The sequence below is a fragment of the Delphinapterus leucas genome, chromosome 12 (assembly GCF_059928025.1).
Source record: "Delphinapterus leucas isolate spDelLeu-1000000601 "Yukka" chromosome 12, BTC_Dleu_Yukka2, whole genome shotgun sequence".
Lineage (NCBI taxonomy): Eukaryota > Metazoa > Chordata > Mammalia > Artiodactyla > Monodontidae > Delphinapterus > Delphinapterus leucas.
Window position 1 is genome coordinate 14,057,584 of NC_143140.1, and position 13,254 is coordinate 14,070,837.

The 13,254-nt window shown below is 35.0% G+C and overlaps 1 protein-coding gene across 7 annotated transcripts in view; it reads left to right on the forward strand.

Annotated features, from left to right (window-relative positions):
• FAM135A (family with sequence similarity 135 member A) overlaps window positions 1-13,254 on the forward strand; it is a 123,553-nt gene that overhangs the window by 28,457 nt on the left and 81,842 nt on the right. For 6 of the 7 annotated variants that reach the window (XM_089921718.1, XM_089921719.1, XM_089921717.1 and 3 more), the window contains one exon: window positions 4,655-4,734. The exons of the other annotated variant lie outside the window; for it this stretch is intronic. In XM_089921718.1, coding sequence (XP_089777844.1) covers window positions 4,655-4,734 — 80 coding nt within the window. The remainder of the gene's footprint in view (window positions 1-4,654; window positions 4,735-13,254) is intronic. 7 annotated transcript variants of the gene reach the window in all.

Genomic DNA, 13,254 nt, shown 5'->3' on the forward strand with positions numbered 1-13,254 from the left:
CATTATATTTAAGTGGAGAATAGCATGCAGAAATATGGTCAAGGAGGTTGTTGCGCTTAACTCATGTGGAACCCAAAGATCAAAGCCGTTAACATAACCAAGCTGATGCACATGATTTTCAGCACCTGATTTGGATATTTTGAGTATGTCGGCCGTCTCCCGCGTGGTACAACGTTGGTTGTTCTCAATTAATGTCTTGATTTGATCACTATCAACTTCAACTGGTCTACCCAACCGTGGAGCATCATCCAGTGAGAGATCTCCAGCACAAAACACAAAAGTTTGCAAACCACTTTTGACACGTTCTGTCAGTCACAGCACCTTCTCCAAACACTGCACAAATCTTTTTGTGCGTTTCAGTTGCGTTTTTACCTTTCTTGAAATAATAAAGCACAATATGCTGAAAATGTTGCTTTTTTTCTTCCATCTTCAATATTAAAAAGGCTGCACAAAAATTCACCAGTTTTGATAAGTCTTTTTTTAAATGCACGCTGATATGACAGCTGTCACATACAATCTAATAAAATGGTTTTGAATGAAGTTAAAGACAACCAAGGGCTACTAGAGCCATCTTATGGGAAAAAACCGAGCGAACCTTTTGGCCACCCCAATACCTTCGAATAAAGTGTGATAAAAACAAGTTATGCCTATACCAATATGAACTCATGGATTTTTAATGTATCTGAAGGTAATTCTGCATCATTAGTCTTCTTGATGTTCAGAGAGAGCCTTGTAGGTTGATTTCTGTGAACTTCTCATGGAGTGATCCAGGCAGTATTTGAGAGCTTCTGTGTTTCCTACTGTGACTAGCTTTTCCAGATTCTAGTATATTCCCTGCTCTAGATTTGGAATCGGCCAACGGGCTCTAGTTCCTTTTAGTAGGAAATAGTGTTTAGAGATCGTAATATATGTGTTAAAGATACACATTTTTATTGAGTCATTGCTTCTAGGCCTTCTCAGTTGACAGAGATAGAAAATACATTTTTTTAAGAAAAATACATGATAAATTTTTACTATTTTCCTATTCTAATTTTAGATTACAAGGATTTTACTTTTTTAATTTTATATTTATCTCTTTTCATTTACACTGAAAATCTTGGTTCCTAATAACATGATTACTTAACTTGCTTTATTCATGTGTGTGCAAATATGTCTAAGATAATTTCAAAATAATAGCACCACCAACAAGACTATAAATGTTGTTTAAAGCTTCTTTGGGGTTCTCTTTTATTGTAGGATATATCCCATGAGGAATAGGCACTTAAAGTACTATGTTTTAAAAATCACTTGAAAGAACTTTGTGAAATTGCAGTTAAGAAGGTACACATTAAGTTCAGTTGTTTTAGGGTGGTTTAGGGGATTGCTTTTTTTAAATTTAATTAATTTTGTTGTTATATAAAAATATTCTGTGGTTCCAAAATCAAAACTCTGAAGTACATACATTGAGAGAGGCCTTGTTTTCATCCTTGTCCCTTCTGACCCCCCTTCCCCCACCTATAGGTAACCATTTTATTTTTTTATTAGTTTTGTGTATATCCTTCCCTTTTATTACTTTTTTTAAAAGGCAAAAAATATATATAATCATATCCTTTCTTCTTACACAAAGTTAGCATAGTACACGTGTTCCATGCTTGCTTTTGTTGGTAAAAAATGTATCTTAGAGATCACTCCTTTGCAGTATGTATAGATATACTAAATATAGATATGTAAATATAGGTATACTAAAATATATATATAAAAGATTACTTTTTATAACCATGTGGTACTGCATTGTATAGTTGCACCATAGTTTATTCAGCCAGTCCCTTAATGATGGACATTTTGCTTTTTTCTTGAGTTTTCCTGTTGCAGTTAAGGCTGCAATGAATAGCCTTGTGCTACCTCATTGAACATTTTTGCTAAAGTATCTTTGGGAAATAGTCTTAAAAGTGGGATGCTAGGTCAAAGAGTAAATGTCTATGTGTTTTTGCTCCTTATTGCTAAATTCCCCTCCATATGGCGTTGCACAATTTTACCTCACCAGCAGTACAGAAGAATTTCTTTTTGCCCAGAGCCTCACCAGCAGAGTATTTTGTCAAACTGCTGGTTTTCTTTCGATGTGACAGATGAGGAAGGATAGCCCATTATCGTTTTAATTTGTAGTTTTTAAAATTATAAGTAAGATTGAAATTTTTTTCATGTATTTAAGAGACATTTGCAGTTCTTTTTTGGTGAACTGTTTATTAATTTTCTTTTTCATTTTTTTAGGTTAATTGGCCTTTTTCTTCTCAATTTTTAGATGCTCTTTATATATTAGGAATATAACCCAGGCTTTTAAAGCCGAAAGTAAGGTTTGTCAGAATGGATCAGCAGATGCCTGCAGGACAAAAGCGGCTTCATTGCGTTGTCTACCTGACTGATTTTGTTTGATAATTCCATACTATTTTGTTACTTCAATAATTTTATAAAGATATATTTTTATACTTTATTTGGCTGTTTTAGTTGTTTTTTTAGCAAGAAGTTGTTCTGAATAACCTAGCTCACCACAGCCCTTAGAAAAGGAAATATTTTATCCTTTGCTTTTAAAATTTTATCTCTTATTTGATATTTTACGTAAAAAAAGTTAACATATGCACATTTGAAAGTTTTGTTCATTTTTGAAGATTTATACCTTTAAAGTATCTTTAATTTTAATTAAAAAATATATTTACAGTCATAATAGACTGCTTTTATAAATGCAAAGTGAACATCGCTTAAAATAATGTAGGTAATTACTTCCAGTGGTTTGTTTTTCCTGTATCTCTAGAACTTAGCCCAGTGGCTAAACATAGGTGGGTCCTCAATAAGTCATGAATTAATGGTACGTGTATGTATATGTATACACACGCACATTTATTTATTTTTTAATATGTTGAACCGTATGCTTTAGGCACTTTTTTTTTTCATTTATTTATTTTTGGCTTCATTGGGTCTTTGTTGCTGCACGCGGGCTTTCTCTAGTTGCAGCAAGCAGGGGCTACTCTGTTGCAGTGCGTGGGCTTCTAATTGCGGTGGCTTCTCTTGTTGCGGAGCACAGGCTCTAGGCACGTGGGCTGCAGTAGTTGTGGCACATGGGCTCAGTAGCTGTGGCTCATGGGCTCTAGAGCGCAGCCTCAGTAGTTGTGGCACACGGGCTTAGGTGCTCTGCGGCATGTGGAATCTTCCCAGACCAGGGATTGAACCCGTGCCCCCTGCATTGGCAGGCGGATTCTTAACCACTGCGCCACCAAGGAAGTCCCACATGCACATTTAAATTCAGGGAGTTTTAAATTAGGATACTCTAACAGTGTACAGTAAATGCAGAGTGTTGTTTAAATGTCTCTGAATTTATGTGTGCAAATCATTATATTAGGATTGAAGGTGTACACTTACAAATAGGACATAGTTCTTGTGCTTAAGTTTAAAATGAAATGTCTATCAGTTGCTTATTCTTAAGCTCTTATACCACATACCTGGATATTTTAAAATAGCAATATTTCACTTAATCTTTAATTAAAATTAAAACTTTGCTCTCCTTTGGTCCCAAGGCTCCTGCTCTTTCCACTTTGATTTTTCTTCTCAGTCATCTCACGTCTTCAAGGTGACCTCATCTTAATCTCAACTAAGCATCTATCTCTGTGGAGTTTTGCCATGTCTCTTTAAGGCCAAATTGTGATTTTAAAGGTTCTAAATTTAATTGGCTACTGTTGCATTCACTCTTTAATTCGGGCTTTGTGATCTGACCATATGTTCTCTTCAAGGCCACACCTTCCTAGAAATAATAGTAATAAATATATTTATATATTTTAATCTTTGTATTATTTACAAATGTAATATTTAAACTATCATCTAGGAAATTATTAAAGAGAAATAAAGACTAAATATTCAGCTCCCTAGAGTCCATCTAAAGTCATCCCTGATTTATAATCTTCATTTAGCTTTTAGTAACCCTCTGTGTGTGTGTGTGTGTGTGTGTGTGTGTGTGTGTGTACAAAGATACATGTATCCTCCATTACATACACAAACTAGTAGTGTAATGATGTTAAAACACAAGCATATTATAATACTTTTATCTCATAATTTTTTCTGTTTAAACTGATATTGTTAATGACTGGTAGATTTTTTTTAATATATATTTTTTCTTAATTTTGTAGAATAAATAAGCAAGTAAAAGTGCATAAACTAAACAGAATGGTTATGACCTTGAAAAAATACTGAATTCTTTAAACCAAATACATATCTTATAGTATGAAACTAACTTTTTTAAAACTGTCTACTATTAATCCTGTATTTTCTCAAAATTATGCTTAAGAATAATTTATTATCTTTTAAAAGAAAAAAATGAATAAATCAAATAAAGCAGTGAAACTCTTAGAATCGTTAGTAACTCCTATGGTTGCTATGCATTCTCTCATTTAAAGTAAGATTGTTTCTCTTGTCTGTCTTTACACACGCCTGTTTCCCTTTGGGTTTTATGCCATGCTAGTATTTGATCTGTGTGTGGATCTGATACACTGTTTCCCACCAGCAGTAAATACTGTGGGAGACTGATAGAAGCAGGCCAACTTTATTTTTTAATACATATAGATATATAGAAATTGCGGCATTGCATATTTTTAAATGTTTTGAAGTGACTTCTTTGTCTCTTTTGCTTTAGTTTTTACCAGATTCGTGCATCTATGAAAATTCCACCAAGAGTTCCCCACAGAGTAGAAGCTAGTTTGTTACATGCAGCAGGTAAGCCAAGGAATATTTTCAACTGTTTTTAAAAAATGTGAAGCAACATTATAATGACCAATAATAAATTTCATAATTATTTTTATCTTTTAATTACAAATATAAGATGCCAAAGAGCATCGTTCTCATACCTCTTATAAAAAATATATTTGAGGCCTCAGTAAAACAGGCTTGGTTATAGGTTCCTTGTCTCCCTCTTAGGTTTCTTACGATGAGTGAATAAAAGAAAGTATGTGAAATTTCCATGATACCAAACATAAGTGGGGGTGGTATCATTTATATCATGTAATATATAAATTTAACAAATACACAGTGAATGTGGACACATAATTTGACATATGATCACAAAGGTGTTTTATGATAAAGTTTTATAGTATGCGTTTTGAGAATATTTTTCAACCACTTTTTTTTTCTGGTTGATTAATTAGAAAACAAAGGGCCAGAAAGCATAAAATAGACATGTTATAGCAGCTCTTTTATTACTCATATTCTGAGGAGACACACCAGCATTAAAGGATTGGTGGCCCTGACATAATCATTGGGCATTTTTTCAGCTTTCCTGATACAGTATACTCTGTTTCAGTCTAAGCAGTTAGAAAACGAAATGGTTAATGAAACATACTAGAGAGTTATCATATATTTCTAATATGAATTACTAGTTTTCAAAGCATCACAAAATAATAAGTATACCTAACATTAAAGCTATGTTGAGCACAGTTCAGTTCATTTTTGAAATTTAAAAATATATTCTGGGAATTTGAAGTGTTGAGGATTATCTTTCTTAGCGTACTATGGATACCAAAATGCTGGTTAATGTTAAAGTTTAATGAATTGTACGTAATGGAGAGTTTACTCTTTTTGAAGACTGTCAAAATGCCCAGGGAGGCCTATTGCTTATGACCAAAAATATGTACCTTTTTTCTTTTCAAAATTAATTTTCTTCTTGGGCTGGTGTACATGTTGGAGTATACATTTATTGTCAATAGGTCTTTTGTAAGTCTACTTTCTAGGAAACAGGTTAAAACAACTAATGTTACAGGACAGATTGGTACTGCCTTTTTGACCTTAATCAGCAGACTAAATGTCCTGCTCTGTTGTATCTCCTAAAGTTGCCAGTTGGAAAATACTGTAGAAAAACTTCTTTTTTCTGGACTACCTTTTTGTTTATATATATTTTCAGCTTTATAGAGGAATAATTGACAAATATCATTTTATATATTTAAAGTGTACAATGTGATTTGTTATACATTGTACAGTACATATACATATGTGATCGTTATACAGATACGATGTGAAAAAATTGCCATGGTCAAGATAATTAACACATCTCTCACTTCACATAGTTAGTTGTTTTGTGTGTTTGTGGGAAAGAAGGCCGAAGATTTATTCTTAACAGATTTCAAGTATACAGTACTTTATTACTAACTATAGTCATCATGCTGTGTGTTAGATCTGTAAAACTTATTTTTCTTATAACTAAAAGTTTGTACCCTTTGACCTACATCTCCCCATTTCTCCCACACCCCAGCCCCTGGCAACTACCATTCTACTCTCTGTTTCTATGAAACTGACTTTTTTGTTTTGTTTCCACATGTAAGTGATAACATCCAGTATTTGTCTTTCTGTGTCTGACTTATTTCATGCAGCTTAATGCCCTCCAGGTTCATCCATGTTGCTGCAAATGACAGGATTTCCATCTTTTTTATGGCTGAATAGTATTCCATTGTTTAAAGAAGCACTGCATTTTCTTTATCCATTCATCCACTGACAGACACTTGGGTTATTTCCACGTCTTGGCTATTGTGAATGATGCTGCAATGAAAATGGGAGTGCAGAATTTTCTTTTAGATACTGATTTCATTTCTTTCAAATATATATTCAGGAGTAGGATTGCTGGATCATTTGGAGGTTCTATTTTCAATTTTTTGAGGCTCCTCCATACTGTTTGCCATAGTGACTGCACCAATTTACATTCTCCCCAACAGTGCGCAAGTGTTCCCTTTTCTCCACATGCTGGCCGACATTTGTTATCTCTTGACGTTTTCATAATAGGTATTCTGACAGATGTGAAGTGGTATCTCTTTGTGCTTTTGATTTGCGTTTCCCTGATGATTAGTGATGTTGAGCACCGTTTCATGTACCCGTTGGCCATTTGTATGTCTTCTTTGCCAAAAAATGTCTGTTCGGTTCCTCTGCCTATTCTAAAATCAGATTATTTTTTGCTATTGAGTTGTTTGGTTCTTTATATATTTTGGATATTATCCCCTATCAGATATATGATTGGCAAATATTTTCTCCCAATCAGTAGGTTGCTTTTTCTTTTGTTGGTGGTGTCCTCTGCTGTGCAGAAGCCTTGTAGTTTAATGTAGTCCCACCTGTCTATTTTTGCCTTTGCTTTGGTGTCAAATCCAAATAATCGTTGCCAAGACCAATGTCAAGGAGCTTTTCCCCTTTGTTTTCTTCTAGGAGCTTTGTGGTTTCAGGTCTCAAATTTAAGTCTAAGCCATTTTGAGTTAATTTTTGTGAGTGATATATAATAGGGGTCCAGTTTGCTTCTTTTGAATGTGAATGTCCAGTTTTCCCAGCACCACTTTTCAAAGAGACTTTCTTCTCCTTATTATGTGTTCTTGGTGCCTTGTCAGGTATTAGTTGACCATATGTGGTGGGCTGATTTCTGGGCTCTCTTTTTTGTGCCATTGATCTATGTGCCTGTTTTTATGCCAATACCATACTGTTTTGATTACTATAGCCTTGCAATGTAGTTTGAAATCAAGAAGTGTGATGCCTCCAGCTTTGTTCTTTCATTCTCAAGATTGCTCTGGCTATTCAGGAACTTTTGTGGTCTTGTACAAATCTTAGGATAATTTTTTCTATTTCTGTGAAAAATACCATTGGAATTTTGATAGAGATTATATTGAATTTGTAGATCACTTAAGGTAGTATGGATATTTTAGCAATATTCATTCTTCCAATCCAAGAACACAGGTTATCTTTCCATTTATTTGTGTCTTCTTCAGTTTCTTTCCCCAGTGTCTTATAGTTTTCAGTGTACAGGTCTTTCATCTCCTCTGGTTAAATTTATTCCTAAGTATTTTATTGCTTTTCATGCTATTGTAAATGGGATTTTCTTCTTGATTTCTCTTTCAAGCAGTCCATTGTTAGTGTATAGAAATGCAACTGATTTTTATATGTTGATTCTGTGTCCTGCAACTTTATTAAATTCATTGATTAATTCTAACAGCTTTTTGGTGGAGACTTTAGGGTTTTTATGTATAAGATCATGTCATCTGCATACAGAGATGATTTTAATTCTTCCTTTAAATTCTTTAATTTAATTAAAGAATTTAATTCTTCCTATTTGGATGCCTTTAATTTCCTTTTTTTGCCAGTTTGTTGTGGCTAGGACTTCTAGTACTGTGTTGAACAGGAGTGGTAAGAGTGGGCATCCTTTTCTTGTTCCTGACTTGAGAGGAACACTTTGAACTTTTTACCACTGAGGATTTGTTAGCTGTGGGCTTGTCATAAACGGCCTTTATTATGTTGAGGTACATTCCTTCTGTACCTAATTTATTGAGAGTTTTTATCATGAAGGTATGTTGAGTTTTGTCAAATTATTTTTCTGCATCTGTTGAGATGATCATATGATTCTTATCCTTCATTTAATCCTTCATTTATCTTCATTTCGTTGATGTGGTATATCACGTTTATTGATTTGCATATGTCAAACCGTCCTTGCATCCCAGGGATCAATCCCACTTGATCATAATGTTTGGTCCTTTTAATGTGCTCTTGAATTTGGTTTGCTAGTATTTTGTTGAGGATTTTTGCATCTATGTTCATCAGAGCTATGATACACAAAGATATCAACACTTTTACAAATGCAGTGATGCTGAATGAACTGTGAGACGTGCTGCTTTTCCTGCCCAAGACCATCCCCAGCTTGGCTACCTTTTATGTGTGTCATGTTCCACAGCTTCTGAACCATCCTCTGAAACCTCCCTGGGAATGTAAATCTGGCATCCCAACTGTATTTCCTGCCAGTATACCCCAGAGTAGCCTATGGTGTTGAATGTTTAAGTTTGTATGAAAATTATAGAGAATAATGGTTGATGGAATGTCATGACTTATTAGAGGCTCACAGATATAGTAGATCCAAAATAATGTTCAGGTGAGTTTCTTCACCAGCAATCTGAAAAACAAAGAGCAAAGAAAGGCAGCCAGTTTATTCCAATCTAAGAGGTATTGGTTCCTTTCTCTTTTTATGTCTTTCCTCCCCCCAGATTTGTTTCATTTTAAAATGATATTTAAGAGTTCCTGAAGTATGTGTACCTTTTTAGTATTAGTAAATTTGTTAGGAAAAAGTATCCTTCCAAAATTTTTCTGCCTCCAGAAATTACTCCTATGTATTTGGCTGACTTTGTTTTAATAAATATATATCACTGATTTCTAGACTCATCCTTGCTAACAACATAAATATGTTTAAGTCTCTTTTCGCTTCTGTTCCTTAACAGTTCACGTTTCCTTCCAAGGGCTTGAATTTTCTCTGTACTTTTTGTTACATACCCTATTTTTCTTCTAATTTAGATTTGTGCTTCCATCTCAAGACCTTTTCTTTCCAGCTCTATATTTTACCATATATCTTACACCAGGTGTATATTTCTGGAAAACTTTTAAGAAGAAGAGAAAAAAATGATGATTTTGTCTGTGAGTTGCAGTAGGCAGGTTAGATGGTTTGGGAATTAGATGGTGTTATACAGCTTATTGCAACATGTTTAAATTATTTCCAGCACAAGATTGTGCTGACAGTGAGAGGCTTGAGTCAGGACATAGCTGTCATCTTATAATAACATCAGTCATGAGAGACAGTGAGTATTTATGGGGCTGTTGAAAACGGAATAACAACAGTGCATTCAGAGATTTCTACAACAGAGAAGTCATTGCCGGTTCTGGGAAGCTGGCTCCAGTTTGAAATGTTAGAAGACTATGTACAATTTTGATAAAAAGTCAAGAACAACTCGCCATTTCTAATAGTGATAGTAGTTTTTAAAAAGAAACATATACTGTTTTATTTGATTTTTCGTATCTATCCATCCCTTTTCTCTGAAAAAAATATTTTTATGCAAATAATACCAGCAAAGAGTTAAAAGATCCATTAGTCCAGAAAGATTAGTAGTGAAAACCATAGCTCCTTCTCTGGATTCACCCGCTTTTAACTGTTTCTGTAGCCCTGATGGTTCCCCTACATGGACATTCCACATCCTGTGACAATTTATGTCACACCACTTCCTCCCTCTCCCCCTATTTTTTAAGAGGTACCATTATTCTCACATTTCTCTTTGATCATTACTGGAGCTTCAAATGAAATATTTAAAGCTCTGTTTCTTATTTCAGCACATATGACAGACCCCTCATTTTCTAAAGTAAGGATATAAACAATCTTACCTCTTTTTTCAAATTTTCTCTTTCCCTCCACTTCCCAACCTGTTGGACATATCCTTTGTTTTATATTATCAAGATTGCTAACATTCATATTTGGATTTGTAACTGTAGTTAAATCTTGTGTTTTTTGTCTATGGGTTTATTCCAAATGTTGAAAACAAGTAAACAGCATTTACATTTCCATGGTAACACAAGAGGAAAAGGGTTTATAAAATTGAAATGACTATCCAACATAAAGAAGGAGGATCTTAAGTTTCTGGCAAGACAAGGCAAATCTAGTTCTCGTTTTGATATTGATCTGGGTCACCTATGAAATCGAGATAGCTATAGGTATATCTTAGGTATTTTAGTAGTTGTAGAGTCAAAGGTGCAGCTTTGTTGTGGTTAACAAAGTAATTCCTTGGAATCAGGATACCAGCTTCCTTTTATGTTACCTTGGAAAACTCACTTAACCTCTGCGAGCTTCAGTTTCTTATCTGTGAAATGTGTAACCTGCTTTACAATAAGTGAAAGTTCATAGCAAACTGTAAAGGGCCATATACATGTAGGATATTGTTATTGGGCTTCTAGTAATACAAGAAAGAATAAGAAGCAGTCAAGTTTGACTCATTTGCTATGCCATTTGTGAACCATTTAATGTTGTAAAGAGCTGAAACTTATATTATTAATTGGATGTTTTCCTATGATTTATGTAATTCTTTTATGCAACATAGTAATTAAGCACATAGGATAACATCTCATGTTAATAAGTAAATCTAAATTTTTTTAAAAAAATCAATAAAACCATTTCTTGGACAAGAAGCATGAACCAGGATGACCAAGGGTAAGAGGGGAAAACCGAAGGGAGGAAGAGACCTCAGAAAAGTCCCTGGACTTTATAACTTATTACAGAAATCTGGGTACCTGGGTTTCCATTTCTATTCATATAAAGCTCGTGTAATCTGCACAGAGTATTTGAATTTAGACATAACTAGTTTCAAGTCTTGTTCTGCTGTTTACTAGCTTTATGGTCTTAAACAAATTATTCAGTTTCTCTGAGCCTTTCCTAATCAGTGAAATGGAAATAATCCCTGTTTCACAGTGTGTTTTTTGAAAATTAAATGAGAAAATTGGGTCAAGAGGCCCGGTGTAGTGCTCAGTGAATAGTGGGTACTTTGTCCTGCCTTCCCATTCTATCTTAACTGCCGCAGATGTTAAAGAGCTGCAATAAGGTGACCTCAGCACCCGCTTGATGTAAGGACAGTCTCGGAAGAGGGAGCTACTGGAGCCGTTTGTGTGCCTCTCCCTTCTCCGTGTTTAAGGGTTGGCCTTGCTTGTACACAGGAGAGCTGATTGGTATGGTCCGCCCTCTTCAGCACCTTCTCTGGGTCTTTTCTTCCTCAGTGAGACAGCTCTTCCCCTCTAGTGTGGGGCTCTGTAGTGAGTGTAAGAGTGAACTGCAGGTACGTCTTTGAACTAGTTTATCAGTGTGGCATAGAAGACCAAGCACAGGCTTTGCAGCAAACAGCAGTGGCATTTATTTCCTGGACAACTTAGTTACGTTATCAGAGGCTTGGTATCTATCAAATGGATATGTTAATCCCTGCCCTATAAAATTGCCTAAAGGATTAATGACAGTATCTGTAAAGCACAGTGCCTGGCACATAGTAAGTGCTCTATAGATGCTAGCTAGTAGTAGTAGTGAGAAGCAATAAGTAAGTAATAAGTAGTAATTAAAAGTCAGCTATTGTTCCTTTTTTATTGAATAAATTTGGCATTTTTATTGAATAATGTAACACTGTATAAATTTAACATTGTGTACAATGTATTACCTTGATACATTTGTATATTGTACTTTGATTGCCATTGTAGTGATATTTATCACATTACCTAATTATAGTACAGCATTGTTGTCTTTATTCATTATGCTATGCATTAGATCTCTATGACTTATTTATACTATACTCATTGCAAGCTCATACCCTTAAGCTACATCAGTGTTATCTTCCCACTCCCCCATACCAGGGGATGGCGGGGGTGGGAAGATAAGATTGTTCTTATTTTACTCTCTGTTCATTATGAGTTTGCCTTTTTTTTTAGGATTCCACATGTAAATGATATCATACATACTGTCTTTCTCTAACTTACTTCACTTAGCATAATGTGCTCAAGATCCATCCATATTTTCGCAAATGGCAGGATGTCCTCCTTTCTTGTGGCTGAATAATATTCCATTGTGTATATATACACCACACCTTTTTTATCCTTTCATCTGTTGATGGGCATTGAGATTGTTTCCACATCTTGGGTATTGTGAATGATGCTGCAGTAAACACAGGAGTGCATGTATCTCTTCAAAATCCCATTTCCATTGCCTTTGGGTATACCCAGAAGTGGAATTGCTGGATCGTATGGCAGATCTATTTTTAGTTTTTTGAGGAACCTTCATATTGTTTTCCACAGTGGTCAGACCAACTTACACTCCCAACAACGTCGTGTGAGGGTTCCCTTTTCTCCACACCCTTGCCAGCACTGTTGTCTCTTTTCTTCTTGAGGAGGGTCATTCTGGCAGGTGTGAGGTGATAGGTAATTGTGGGTTTGTTTTGCATTTCCCTGATGATTAGCCTTGCTGAGCATCTTTTTATGTGACTGTTGGCCATTTTAGTGTCCTCTTAGGAAAAAAAATCTATTTAGTTCTTCTGTAAGACTGCTGTTTATGGGCAGAAAGAAAGAGAAATTGCTCAAAATTCAAGCAATAATATGCAGGGAAAGTCTTATTACTAAAAAAGTATATTCTCCAGTTTGATAAAAGCTTCACAACTAGATAAACATTTGGACTAATAAGAAGTCAAACCTGGTTGAACCCAAGGGAAATTTCCAGCTATTTGTGTTTGACCAGGGTTTTTCTAAGGCTGTCTATTCTGGGTAAGATTCCGTGTGCATATTTGTATTGCATTCTTTTTCCTACCTACCACCACCCAGTGCTTTTATACAGGTGGTAGTGGTTAAAAGAAGAAGGGGGCTTCCCTGGTGACACAGTGGTTAAGAATCCACCTGCCAATGCACGGAACATGGGTTCAAGCCCTGGTCTGGAAAAATCCC